The sequence below is a fragment of the Gambusia affinis genome, linkage group LG20, assembly GCF_019740435.1.
Source record: "Gambusia affinis linkage group LG20, SWU_Gaff_1.0, whole genome shotgun sequence".
Taxonomy (NCBI): Eukaryota; Metazoa; Chordata; class Actinopteri; order Cyprinodontiformes; family Poeciliidae; genus Gambusia; species Gambusia affinis.
In genome coordinates, this window is record NC_057887.1 from 20,639,935 (window position 1) to 20,654,530 (window position 14,596).

General features: G+C 37.7%; 2 protein-coding genes across 3 annotated transcripts; one reads left to right on the forward strand and one right to left on the reverse strand.

Moving 5' to 3' along the window:
* Positions 1-63: 63 nt before the first annotated feature.
* pelo (pelota mRNA surveillance and ribosome rescue factor) lies at positions 64-8,509 on the forward strand. Its single transcript, XM_044103253.1, has 13 exons — positions 64-312; positions 885-977; positions 3,182-3,332; positions 3,848-3,938; positions 4,587-4,750; positions 5,346-5,406; positions 5,517-5,678; positions 6,825-6,871; positions 6,949-7,022; positions 7,104-7,175; positions 7,463-7,537; positions 7,667-7,698; positions 8,140-8,509. The coding sequence occupies exons 1-13, from the start codon at positions 272-274 to the stop codon at positions 8,232-8,234; spliced, it is 1,158 nt and encodes a 385-aa protein (XP_043959188.1). The 5' UTR covers positions 64-271; the 3' UTR covers positions 8,235-8,509.
* Positions 8,510-8,597: 88 nt separating this feature from the next.
* Positions 8,598-13,989, reverse strand: paqr4b (progestin and adipoQ receptor family member IVb). 2 transcript variants are annotated; one of them, XM_044103254.1, is made up of 3 exons: positions 13,747-13,989; positions 11,116-11,334; positions 8,598-10,212 (listed from the first exon to the last, which is right to left on the reverse strand). In XM_044103254.1, exons 1-3 carry the CDS (start codon positions 13,913-13,915, stop codon positions 9,779-9,781), a joined length of 822 nt encoding a protein of 273 aa, XP_043959189.1. In that variant the 5' UTR covers positions 13,916-13,989; the 3' UTR covers positions 8,598-9,778. The 2 variants fall into 2 exon arrangements, with proteins under 2 accessions (XP_043959189.1, XP_043959190.1); XM_044103255.1 differs by lacking the exon at positions 11,116-11,334.
* Positions 13,990-14,596: the final 607 nt, after the last annotated feature.

Consider the following 14,596-nt stretch of genomic DNA (forward strand, 5'->3'; position numbering starts at 1 on the left):
CCTTGCTTTGAACAGCAAGTGTAGGTATTAAATGATAAGATAGCTTGCCACAGAGACGCCCACGGAAGTGACCCACATGGAAAGACGCATTTTCTCGTGACGTAATGCCTCAGCGCCTGGCAACATGAACTGAGTGATTCATTCTGAAGTTAAGACATGGCTTTCACTTAGTTTGCGCTTCTACCGGTATAAAAATGTATCTAACTTGGTCAAACGCGAACCTCGATAGCTTAGGCTAACACTTGTGTTGATATTTTACCATCTTCCCACCATGAAGTTGCTCAATAAAGATATTGAGAAAGATAATGCCGGGTGAGTGCTAATGTTAGCAAGCTAAAAAAGCATGCTATTTGGTAAATGTGTCACCGTAGACGTAAACGGGCATGTGTAAGTTGCAACAACTCCTGCTTTAAGGGGCGAAGGGGTTTGTAAAAATAAACAAAAGCATTACTAAGGTGTGTCCAGATGATAACTTTTATATTACTAAGCATAAAACTATGAGTAAGTAGCAACGTTTATGTTATAACTCATCTACGCCGTAATTTCTGTATCAACATGCGTCATTTAATGTGTTTGTACCTTTCTAATTAAATTCAAATTCAATTTAAAAATGCTGTATTGATCCCAAAAGGAAATAAAATGTAACAAATTTAATTAAAGAGCGATTATAGATGGCCATGGCTGTGAGCAGGAAAGATCTCCTGTAGCAGTCTGTATTACAACAAATTTGATAAAACCTCTGATTGGAGACAGTTTTTTATGAAGAAGATGGTCAGGGTTGTCCATAGTTTATTTTATTTTATTATTCACCCAGATAATATTATATTATAAGCATATTTTAATCAATTAACAAAACTGTTGAATATGTGTTTGTTCTTCTTCAGTCAGGTGACTCTGGTGCCAGAGGAGGCAGAAGACATGTGGCACACCTATAACCTGCTCCAAGTGGGGGACAGCTTGAGAGCATCAACCATCAGGTAAACATTAATATCCATAACATCAAGACAGGAAACTGGCCGACGGAGGCCTGATGTTTAGAGTTCGACTGACATTTCATGACTTTGAGGATTTTTTTTTGTACATCATAAAATGGAAAAATTAATGGAAAAAATTTAAAATGGTTAATTTAAATATTTACGGAGAAGGAAGTTATTTTTTATTTTAAATGTAGTAGTATGTATATTTATTTTAAATGTAAAGTCCAGATAAATTAAGCTGTAAAGCAAGAAGACATCACTTTAAAAAAGTCAAGATTTTCCAAAAATCAAACCTTAGAAAACCAAAAATTTAATTATTTAATAAAATCTGGTAATAAAATTTGGCACATTCTACAGATTATTTTAATTGAAATTTCTTAAGCCTTTTCTATACAATATTAGAAATTAATTAAAAGATGGAAATAGATGATTTAATTTCTATTTTAGATAAGAAAATAAACATTTTATAACTTAAAATGCAAAAACACAACATTACTCTAGTGAATTTTTACTCGGAGAATTTGAAAAAATGCCACTTTGGGAGTTTTGCTTAAAATATATTTAAATGTAAAGGGTTTTTTTATCTTGAGTGTGAAACATATGAATATATTTTTCTACAGTTTTGTCTTAATTACCGCCCTGACAGAGCTGCTCTACTGCAATTAGTTGAATCCTGAATTAGTTGATAATTAATTCAATAATGTTGATTAATTCCTGGTAGGGAGAACTTCTTTCCTTCATAAAATCCCCATTTGAAAACTGCTTTTAGTATTTGCACAAATTTATTTGATGATCTGAGAAAATAGCAAAAATAAGAAAAAATCAGCACTAGGGCAGAGCGATCTGATAAAACATGCTGTGACAATTTAACTCTGCTGATTGATAACACAACACATAATTAGATGGTAATTACTTCTGTAATTACTAGATAAGCATTAATACGCCCCTTCCTGCTGTTTTCTACGTTTCACCACTGCAATCGTTACATAACCACCATAATTTTGAATAATCATTTGTAGATTCTAATCTGTTATATGAAAATAACAGAGATGTTACTCTCTCCTTCAGGAGAGAAATATTTTCATATTTTTTAAGAAACTTTATAGTTATATAGAAAGCAAAATCACCATTAAGTTGTTAATGTGCTGGCTTCGGTGTTCTGTCTGTGCTACCCATTAATCCGTCCTACCTTGTGTTAATGTGCACATCGATGCTACGTATCGATGCTACTCATCGATGCTACTTATCGATGCTACGTATCGGTGCTACGTATTGATGCTACATATCGGTGCTACGTATTGATGCTACTTATCGATGCTACGTATTGATGCTACATATCGGTGCTACGTATTGATGCTACTTATCGATGCTACGTATTGATGCTACATATCGGTGCTACGTATTGATGCTACTTATCGATGCTACGTGTTGATGCTACATATAGGTGCTACGTATTGATGCTACTTATCGATGCTACGAATCGGTGCTACGTATTGATGCTACATATCGGTGCTACGTATTGATGCTACTTATGGATGCTACGAATTGGTGCTACGTATTGATGCTACTTATCGATGCTACGTATCGATGCTACATATCGGTGCTACGTATTGATGCTACATATCGGTGCTACGTATTGATGCTACTTATCGATGCTACTTATCGATGCTACGAATTGGTGCTACGTATTGATGCTACTTATCGATGCTACGTATCGATGCTACATATCGATGCTACGTATTGATGCTACGTATTGATGCTACATATCGATGCTACGAATCGATGCTACATATCGATGCTACGTATTGATGCTACGTATTGGTGCTACAAGTCGATGCTACGAATCGATGCTATGAGGCATCACATATAGTCAGAACTCCGGTCGAACAACAACTTTAAAACCGTAAGATGTGCTGCACCGTTAGCATCCATGTTTACTTCCGCAAACACTGAACTTCTTCTTCTTCCTCTTCTTCTTTTTAATGGCGGTTGGGAAAACACTGAGCACGCTCTTTATGTGTGACATTATTGCGCCCTCTACTGTGCATGCAGGACACTTTCAGGTCGTTTGCGGTTCACACTGGAGATCACATACAAGTCGCTTAAGTTGGGAAATGTGAACGGCCCCCAAAAAAGAAAGAAAAAAGTCAGATTTAACCAAAAAACAGGTGAATTGAGCATGAAGCCTTTGCTGTCTCCCACAGGAAGGTGCAGACTGAGTCGACCACAGGAAGCGTGGGCAGCTCCAGGGTTCGGACCACTCTGACTCTGTCCGTGGAGGCCATCGACTTCGACTCGCAGGCCTGCCAGCTCAGAGTGAAGGGCACCAACATCGAAGAGAACCAGTATGTCAAGGTCCGACCCGTTACTCAAATCTGTTTATTAATTACATTTAAAGAAAGTTTAGTGTTTCTTCAGTATGTAAATGTGTTTCATAAATAGACAGAAATATCTGGGAAATTAGATCAATGCAGGTGAAACAACCTGCAAAAACAGAGAAACTGCTAGTCTTTCATTATTCTTTCTTTTTCCTGCTCTTTTCTTTCTGTCTCTCCTTTTTCTTTCACTCTTTTATTCATGTTAGTCTTTCTCTAGTCTTTTTTACACTTTCTTCCTCTTTTTCTCCTCTTTCTTTGTTTCTAGTTTATGTTTTAGTCTTTCATTCTTCCTCCCTTTCTTTCTTTCTTTGCTCCTTCTTTTTTAGTCCTTTTTACGCTTTCTTCCCCTCTTTCTAGACTTTCTATCTTGCTTTCTCTCCTTCTAGTTTTTCTTTTTAGTCTTTCTTTATTATCTATCTATCTGTCCATCCATCCCTCTCTCCCTCTTGTTTCTGTAGTATCTTTTTGGCTGTCATGATGTCTTTTCTCCAGATGGGGGCGTACCACACCATCGAGCTCGAGCTCAACAGGAAGTTCACTCTGGCTAAGAAATGCTGGGACAGCGTGGTTCTGGATCGGATTGGTAACATAAATTCAAAAACATATTTTTAAATTTAATGTTTAATTTACCAGGATAAAAACAAACACTGAGATCAAAAGCCTCTTTTTAATTATACAATTATTCCTTCTGTTCATGTTGAACCTTTTTTATGTTAAACTTTTTAAACCAGGGATGTCCAAAGTGCGGCCTGTGGGCCATTTTTGGCTCTTGGATTAATTTTGTGTGGCCTCTGATTTCAATAATGGCACAAATTTGGCCATCCAGCAAGTTTAACGGAAAATATTACGTACAATACAAAGAATTTTTCTTTAATTCTGCTTTTCTCATTATTATTATTATTATTATTAATTATTATTATTAATTATTATTATTATTAGCCAGCATGTTTGCAGTAACAGTCGTAAAAGAAAATTACTTACTTAATTTTGTTGCCAGAAATAAACTACCATCAATGCAAACGGAAATTATCACGTTTTATTTACCACTGCGCAGGTAAGAGAGAGAATTCACAATAATATTTCTGTGATTTTAATTGGGGGAAGGAAAAGAAATCGGCAGCTGAATACTTTCAGTTTGGGGATTTTGGCCCTCAGTTCACAAAGTTTAAACATAAATAAGACCTGAACCTGCATGAAGCGTCCGTTAAGCATGTCCTGGTCTCCGCTTCAGAGCAGGCCTGCGATCCGGCGCAGAGAGCAGACGTGGCGGCCGTGGTGATGCAGGAGGGCCTGGCCAACGTGGTGCTGGTGACCCCTGCCATGACCCTGCTGAGAGCCAAAGTGGAGGTCACCATTCCTCGGAAGAGGAAGGGAAGCTGCAGCCAGCATGAGAAGGTGAGTCTGCTGCAGCGCTGCGTTAGTCTGTGGCTGCCAGGCGTTTTGTTTCTCCTCATTTTGTCACATTACAGCAATATATCTAACAACACTCGCTGCGTTCAAAATCCAGAAATACTTCATAATAAAATTACTCAAGTAAAAGTAAAAAGGACAGCACAGTAAAAACACACCTAAAAGTAAATTTTTTCAAAATTTACTCCAACTCTGATCCTTCTCCACGTATCTCTGTCTTTCTATTTTTTATTTTATTTCCTTGTTTCTAGTTTCCTTTGATTTTCTAAAATGTGGCAGCCAAAGAGAGTGGCCATGTGCAGCTCAGTCTGTATTTTTCCCCTCTGACTGTTTTCAGAAGAAGAACGCCTGTTGCTTGTTTTGTCTATGGGGCTCAGCATCGCCCCCTGTCAGTGAGGCATGGTACTTTCTGCCTCACCTGCTGCATTTTCACTACTCATTTATGACTGATCAGAAAGAATAAATATGTCAAACATATTCATTAAACATATTTTTTCCATAAATAGCATAAATTTATACTTCAAAGTAAGCAGCAGTACAGAATATAAATCTCACAGAAATAGTTTTTTCTTTTCTCCAGGCGCTGGAGCGGTTCTACGAGGCAGTGATGCAGGCGATTCTTCGTCACATTAATTTTGAGGGTAGGACAATAGCTAAACTACAAGCACCGCCCCCTAATAGCTAAACTACAAGTTCTCTATTTTAATTTGTTAGTCCATATGAAGAAGGTTTTCTTTTTGGTTGCTGTTAGTGGTGAAGTGCATCCTCGTGGCCAGCCCCGGGTTTGTCAAGGACCAGTTTTTCGCCTACGTCTTCAAAGAGGCGGTGCGACAGGACAACAAGGTCCTGCTGGAAAACCGACCTAAATTCATGCTGGTCCACTCGTCATCTGGCCACAAATACTCACTCAAAGGTAGGCAGGAGCTGCTGTAACGTTTTGAATTAAACAGTTGGATTTTACAACAAGGATGCAAACAATTAATCCACTTACTATTAATTGTCAATTAACTATTTTCCAGGTTAAAATAATTCCAATCAATTAGCTAATAACTTCTGCTTAGACCTTCTTTTAGTGTTGTAGTTTGGCCGCCGACCAGCAGAGGGCGAAATAAAGCTGAGCCAGTGCCGTTTGGCGCTGAACTGAGCGGTGATACAGAATCAAAGATGGCGGCCGAGCCAGGAAGAGTAACGGTCAAAGCAAGAGTCCGGCTGCGAAATGCACTTTATGCGGTTTTGTTTTGAAATTTAAACAGTCGACAAAATCCTTAAGTTTCTCTCTAATAGAGAGCAGCGTCACTTTCTTCCTGAAAAATTACTGATGCGCAACGAAGGCAAAGATGTGACGATAAAAAAGTGGGGGAGATAACGGGAGGAAAAAGGTAAAAAACATGGCGCCAATAAGCAAAATTGATTTTAAGGGCTGTTGTGAGTTAATTCACTTAAAGTTTTATCATTCTTTCAGAGTAACGACAGGTACTTCTGTTCGTGGGGAATTCACTGATTAACATATTTTATTTCTCCATTCGGCCACCTAAGAGGTTAATGTTTGTTATTTTTTATAAATATGTCTAAGTTAATGTGAGAGTATTTGGACTTTACAAAAAAAAGTCAATAAAATTCAGAGGATAAAAGCATATTATTACGAGAATAGTTTTACTAGAATAGTCGAAGTAATATGAGAATAAAGTAAATAAGAGAAAGTTAATCGTATTACCAGAATAGTCATAATTTTAATATTCTCGTCATTTTATTTTTTATTTCCTTAGCATGACCCTAATACTCTGTTGTTTAGAACCATAATTTTCTGTTTATTTAGTTGGTATTTAATACAGCTGACCCAAAATAATGTTAGAATGATTTTTTTTTATTATTTGGTAGATTATGAAAAAAAATAAACCCTCTTTATGTTATGATGGTCGGCCATCTTGATACAAGAGAAAACTGAAGTTTTTAAGAAAATGGCCACTTATCAATTCATCAGTAGTTAGTCTTTAGATTAACTGATTAATTGACAACTAGCAGCCCTAACTAGAGGCCTAACTAGTTGTTTGTTTTGCAGAAATCCTGTGTGACCCGGCCGTGACCAGCAGGCTGTCTGACACCAAGGTAAGTTTCTGCTCCGGTTCACCTGATTTCCTCCTTTATTCAAGGAGTTTTTATCAGATTTTGTGTTTGACATCCAGGCGGCTGGAGAGGTGAAAGCCCTGGAAGATTTCTACAAGATGCTGCAGCACGAGCCCGACAGAGCTGTCTATGGGTCAGGAACCAGAACCAGAACCAGCAGTTTGGACCAGCAGCAGCTCCTGTCGCTCATTTGTCTGTTTTCCCTTTTATACAGAATCGCTCACGTAGAAAGAGCTGCAGACGCGCTGGCCATCGACACCCTGCTGATCAGCGACAACTTGTTCAGGTGAGGAGAGAGGATCATACGGGTCGGACGGGGTCATGAGTTCACAGAATGAACTGGGAGAACTGGTTGCTGCTAAAAACATTAGCATTAGCAGCAACTGATGCACATTTTCTACTGGTTTCAACATGAAAATGATCCATGTTCATCCAACTGTACACCCATCCATTAAGTCAATATTTCCATTCATCCATCCATTTTTCTAGTCATCTATCAGACCAACCAATCATCTGTTTGTTTCTCACTCTCTTTATTTCTCTCATCTCTGTTTTTTTTTGTTCTGCGTTCAGACATCAGGACATTCAGACACGCAGTCGATACGTCCGGCTGGTGGACAATGTGAGAGACAATGGAGGAAACGTCCGGTAACTAACATGAATATTTAAACAATGTTTATATTTAACCCTTTATCTGTATGTTACTGACATAATTGACATTGTTTATACTTATTGATCAGTTGATTTGTCCATTTTTGTTGTTTTTTTTCCATGCAGGATTTTCTCAAGCCTTCATGTCTCTGGTGAACGTAAGTTGCAAATATTTTGTCTACATAATAAATGCTACAGTCACATCAGTTTCACTTTTTTTTCACATTTAGACAGCATTTATTCTGTAAATAATTCTGAATGTTAACATTTTGATGGCGGCCATCTTAATTCTTTTTACTAACAGTAGTAAATTACATGTAATAATGAATTGAAAGTGTATTTTCTAGTTTGTTTGTATTGTTTGTATCTTCAAAGTGCCGGGAAAGTCTGAAAATTTACCTTGAAAATGTTTGTTTACTGCATCATCATAATTTTATTTTGTAATTTTTAATGCAATGCAAAGTAAAAAAAAAAAAAAAGCAATCATACCATTTCATCTTTAAGATTAATGTGCTGTTTTGTCCCGACTCCATTTTTATTTACTTTTATGGAATGTCTTGGTGTTTTTGAGTCATGAATATCCTGAACTGTTTCCTCAGAACTGACCCTGCTCAGCGGAGTCGCCGCCATCTTGCGGTTTCCCATCGCCGACCTGTCGGACGCCGAAGACGACAGCACCTCAGGCGAAGACTGACCTGTGATTCTGTGTCGTTGAAACAAATCAGCAGAAGTAGCAAAAGTTTTTGCACTTCTGTAAAACCGAAGTGACGCGTTTCTCTGAGTGGCCATACTTCTACCTAACCGAATGCAGTTTAGAGTGGGTTGATGCTTTTGGTTTGAAAAGCTGCAGGAGCTAGAAAATAATAATCCAGTTGTTGCCAAATCCAGATTTAATTTCAGAGATTTTCCTTTTGTTTTTGAAGTGTATATACAGCTAATTTTTCTTTGAGATTAAACAGGAGAACCATGCTGCTGAGACTCATTTCACTTCCTATCATGCATGAAATAAATACATAAGCCCAAGATATGAAAATATAATCTTTATTGTGCATTACAACTTTACAGACTCTTTTGTTATTATGGGTCAAGACCCAGAAACTGCTGGAAATCAGTAAACTATGATTCAAGTAACTCAGGATTTTCATCTGACACAGCGATATCAGAGTTCAGTAACAGTGTGGTTGGTTCCTCTTCTTCTCTGGCATTTAAAAACTTCTGTTTTTCGGTGCAGCGCCACCACAGGCGAGGAGGGGAACAGGTTCTTCAAATGGTTTGGTTTGTCTGACGTGGCTCAGTGTGAAAGCAACGGAAGCCAAGAGCAGATATTTTCTGTATGTACGTTTTGAGATGTTTTTCTCCAAATAACGAGTTAATCTGGAGAAAAGTTTGTTTTCTTGAGATCACAAAATGATGTTTGTTCAACCTGATTTCATTCTTCATGCCACTGTGGCATGAACAAGTTTGAAAACAATGTTTAGCTCGTTATCTTGAGAAAACTATTTGGAAATTAAATAACTATGTCAAAAAAATTACTCCTCTCCAGAAAACCAAAGGAAAAATCAGCTGGTTTTCTCCAGAAAACAAAGGAGAAATGAACTAACCTCACTATAAGCCGCACCACAGCTGGTATCTCCGTCGCTCTCAGTTAACTGTCGCAAAGGGCTGCGTCCCTAATAAATCTGCTATTAAGGACGCAGCCCTGCGTCTCCAACGCCGAACCATGGATTCATTCACGCCGAGCTTAATACGGGCAGCGGCTCTATTTCGCTCCTGTACCAGCAGATCGAGAGCCTTTAACTTAAAAGCTTTTTCATATGAACTTCTTCGTGTGGTTTCCTTGATGAGGGGGTATGAGTTTGAACGCATCTCTCCGTTGTGCCTGCTGCTAGCATGTGCTTGTTCTAAATGAAAATTAGCACTTTCTTTGATTTCCCATTTTGACTTCCAATGATTCACTTCTTGCTATAGAGCCCCCTGGTGGTTGAAGAAAAATCCTCAGAAAAGCCGCATGGTTTAAAGCGTGGGGGGAAGTAGTGGCTTGTATCCGAAAAATACGGTAGTTATCTTGAGAAAACCACTGGGAAAAGTATATATGGAAAAAATCCACTCTTGGCTTCCGTAGAAAGCAAACCGCAGCAGCTGAAAGTGTAACAAATGGTGCAATTTTTGTCCCTAATCTGACCGAATCAACCGGACCATCAGGTGTGAAAATATCCTAAAGCATCCCGGATCAGAGCTTCACCCAGCGGGACACTGGAAGGTCTTAATCCAGGCCAAGTCCTCCATGGTTCCCCAGTGCAGGTAGACGATGGAGCAGACCACCATGACGTGCATGATCTGGTGGCTGTTCCCCCAGTTGTCGAACAGGCCGGGGCTGAAACGCTCGGGGATCTGGATCACGTTGACCAGCCCGCCCAGCAGGGCCAGGGAGTCCATGATGACGAAGAGCCGCAGCGAGTCGGGGCTGCCCACGCCGTTGCCGTAAACCCGGAACAGGAAGAGGCTGACGCGGAACAAGACCTGCCAGACGAATGCCCGCAGGCGCAGGAAGTTTGTGTGGGCCGTGGTGGCACAGTAGATCCCGTAGGCCGACAGGAGGATGTAGGCCAACATGGCGGCCTGCTGGACGGCCGGGTAGCACAGGAGGGTGATGTAAATGATGGGAAGAGCTCCTGGACGAAGACCGATATGACATATATCAGATTCTTCTTTTATACGACTAATAAAACAAACATTTTTACTTATCAACCTAATGTTATTAGTTGAGAAATATATGCATAACCTCAATTAAGAAACTTAACTTTTTTTGTGTGACTTAGCCTTTGGTTTATAAGTATATTTTTCAATCTGCTTGCGTTTGCTGTATTTATTTAGTTCTATGTTAAACTAGATTTTGTTGTTTTGTCAATCCCTTTTACTATCAACAAAGATAATAAAAAAAGACAGGATTTTAGCAGTAGACATTATGCAAATTCATATTTCCCATGTTTTTAATGCTTCTATTTGATTCTCAACTGCTTCTAAGAAACTGCCCAAGTCCTTTAAAAAATAAATTAAAAACATCCAGCCGTTTTGTCTAGGAAATAAGTCCTTAAAAAAAAACAACCTCCCAGTAAGCCAGTTCCATGGTTACCTAGCAACCCCAGCCAGTCACCTAGCAACCCAAGCAAAGCTCCAGGGCGCAGCCAGCAGTAACTGATTATTTGGATTTAAAGCGGCAAGAGGCCCTTTTAAGTTCAACAAATTATATATCTAAAATAAACAAAATTATTGTAATACAAACAATAATTAAAATAGATTATGAAGTCTTGGTAACCAAAATTGTATTTCAAAAAACAATAATTCAGCTTTGACAGAAAAGTGACAAGTAGCCCAAACTAGCTACTTAGCATTAACTGTCAAATGCTTGGATAAAAGTCTTAAACAACTGCTGTCTAAATGGAAACGATAGCGTTCATTTTAATTTATCGTCTGATTAATTGATTTATTTTTTATTGTGACAGGTTTACCTGCTGACTGTGTGTTGAAAAGCAAAGTTGACGCACATTAAGTGAACTTTCCTTCAGGATTCTTACCCAGAGTGTTAACGAGGCAGACCCCAATCATGTCCAGGGAGAGCAGAGTGTCATACACATGCTCACCGCCGATGTGGTTCATGAACAAATGGTAGAGCACTGAGCCAATGGTGGGGCAGAGGCAGGCCAGGTAGTGGGCGACACAGATCCAGGTGCTGTCCACCTCCATCCAGGGGATACTGTACGGCAGCAGCACCAGGAACAGGATGAAGGGGATTCCTGGGGGAGGGGGGGAAATGGAGAAAACCAGGGTAAATGTCCTAAACATCCTGTAATATACTGCCAGAGTTATTATGAAGTATATATGACGGAGTATTAGGGCTGTTGTCGTGAAAAAGTTAATTTCTGTCTAAAAAAAGACATTTTGAGATTAATCTCAGAAATCTTGTACAGAAAACAGGAACATTTCAGGGTTTGAAAAGTAAAAAATACATAAATCTTTGGAAATGTTCAAGTTTTGAAACTCAGAAATTCCGAAAAGTTTTCTAAAACATTTTTGAGATTGATCTCAAAATTTCTATGTATTTTTCTAGCCAATTTTCAACTATTTTTACTATGTTTTAACTTTTACTTGAGTAACTTTATTGTCAAGTATCTACGATGGAGTATTAGAGCCAATGGTTATATAACAAAAGGACGAGGAAATTTCTGCCAAAAAAGAGAAACAGAAATTTGATGATCAATTTCAGAAATCTCCTTAAAAATTCCAAAATTTTCATTATTTGAAACTCAGAAATTTTCAGTTTTTTTCTAAATCAAAAAATTTAGAATAATTTCAATTTGAATAGTCAGATTTTTGACTTTTCTATTATATTTTTAGAAAAATAGGAAGAGTAAATTTCTGCCATAAAAAAGGTTTTGAGAATAATCTCATGGAAATATCAGTTTCAAAAGTTGAAAACATTCAACATTTGGAAAGGTTTTGAGTTTGAAAAGTCAAACATTAAAAAAATTCCAGTTGTTAAAGTTTTATATTGATAGAAATTGATATTAAAAAATGTGAATGATTTTATTTTGTAATTATGCTGATTATATGAATTATTTTAAATTTTTGATCACTTACTTGAGAAGCCTTTTCTCTAAATTCATTTTACTCTTGTAATGTTTTTTACCTTTACTTCAGTAAACATGTGTTGAAGTAGTGCTAGTATTACTTGAGTAATATTTTTGAGTACTGTTGACGTTTTATTGTGACATTTAATCACAATGGCGACCCAGAAACGTCCTCTGATGAAGCTGAAGTCAGGAAATAAACAAAGTACTTCCTCTTTATCTTTTAATAATACAAAAATAATACAACGTGGCAGCGGCTCCAACACATGGGGCACTTTAATGCTAATACCTCTTCACTTCTCTCAGTAAGAGTGTTAGTGTTAATGACCCTAAGGCTATGTTGGAAATGAGACAAGAAGAAAAAATAAACTATTTTTCCCCACCCCAAAATTTTACATTTTACCAGTAAAAAGTGAAAAACTAACCAAACGGCGAATATTCTGTCTCAGTCTGCAGGTGACTGATGTTCCCCAGCAGGAGTCACCTTTAAGGACCCAGTTAACCGTGGGATATTTCCAACTCTGGGCTTGCTGGGGCAGATTAGAGATAATACCCCATATCCTCATCACACTTCCCTCAGGGATGCGTGTAACCGGCGTAAGTGAAAGTACAGACCATGTGCTGAGCTGAGCTCTTCCTCCATAGTACATCCCAATTAGCTAAAGCAGTTTCCCCACTTATTCTGATGCGTTTACATTTTGTTCAGCTTTGGTCCATATTACTATGGAAGACCATTAATGCCATATTGATGGGAAGAAAAAATATATATATATTTATATTGCATAATTATGATGTTGTTAATCTCTAAATAATGAGAAATTAAAATTCAAAAACACTTTTTTTATCCCAAAGGGAAAGTAAATTCAAAATTATGAGACAGTACCACATACTTTTGAGATTACCTCATAATTATGGATTAGTGTTTTATAACTCTGCAATACTAAGTCATATGACTTAGTATCTCAAAATTATGACTTAATATTTCATTATTATTGAGATAGCCAAGTCATAATTACAATGGCTATCTCAAAATTATGAGATACCTTTTCATAATTATGTTTTAGTATCTCATAATTTTGATACATTAAATCATAATTCTGAGATAATCTCTTCCTCATCATCACGTTTAGTAAAGACACAAGTAGGTTCATATAATACAAATATTTTAAATTAATATTAAATATAATTATAATACAAATTTTATTTTATGAAACTGGCAGAAATGGTCTTCCATACATTCCTAAACAGAAAAAAAAAAAAATGTCCATTAATTTGAGGAACCTACCATGAGGGAAATGTTCCCCAGACGGTGTCTCAATTATTATTAAATATTATGATAGAAGATGGGGTTTTTTCATCAGAGTGGCAGAAATGGTCTTCCATACATTCCTAAATAAAAATACTGAGGGTTTTTTTTTTATTAACTAGAGGAGGTTAATAAAAAACATGAGGAAGATGTTCCTCTTGTTGTATCTCATAATTATTTATAAATATGAGACAGAAGTTGTTGTTTTTTTTCCATCATAGTGGCAGACATGGTCTTCCATAGTTTTCTAAATAGTTTTTTTAACTGCTTACCATGACTATAGATGTTTCCCAGCTCGTTGTGAATGTAGAAGAGGCTCCTGAGGCAGTCTGGTGTGGTGGAAACGGGCCGGTATCCCGTCAGGACGTACTTGTTGAACTGCAGGTGCGGCGGCGTCTTCGTGAAGTCCAGGAGCCGCGGACCCCGGTGAAGCACCATCATGACTCCACACGGCAGCTAATCTACCACTTCCTCTACGGTTACATCCCAACGCTTGGGCCGCTCAGCCACGGCTCCCACTTGAGCTGCAGAAAACCCCGGGCGCTCTGAGACCTATCGCCGGACAGGTGCAAGTCCAAGCATGCAACCTGTTGAGCTGTAAGTGGTACGGCTCGAGCCGAGCCAATCAGCAGACAGCTTTTATTCCTAATCTGGGGTAATCCCTGCAAAAGAACATGTGCACTGATGCAGCTTCTCCTTGTCATTGTTAATAACTAACTCGCGCTTTAACTTCACGGAAGTTCCTTTAAAGAGAAACGGTGAAGCTACACTGCAAAAACTCAAAATATTACTAAGTACTTTTCAGAAAGGCAGATTATTTAATCTAAAAGTGAAATAATCTGCCAGTGTAATTTGTATTTTTTATCACTATTAAGGAATTATTGACTCAACAAGCTCCTATATCTATGCTGAAAAGTTACTTTTAAATTAGTTTTTTCTTATTTCAAGTATGTTTTTGCAGTGTGGTGAAGAGGAATAGTACAGCTACACTGCAAAAACAAAGTGTTAAGTAAATATTGATAAAAAGAACTAGTTTAACTCAAAAAAGACATCTTTGATATACAGTATTATAAATTAAGATGAATCTGCCATTGGACTCAGTACTTTATCAATATTTACTAA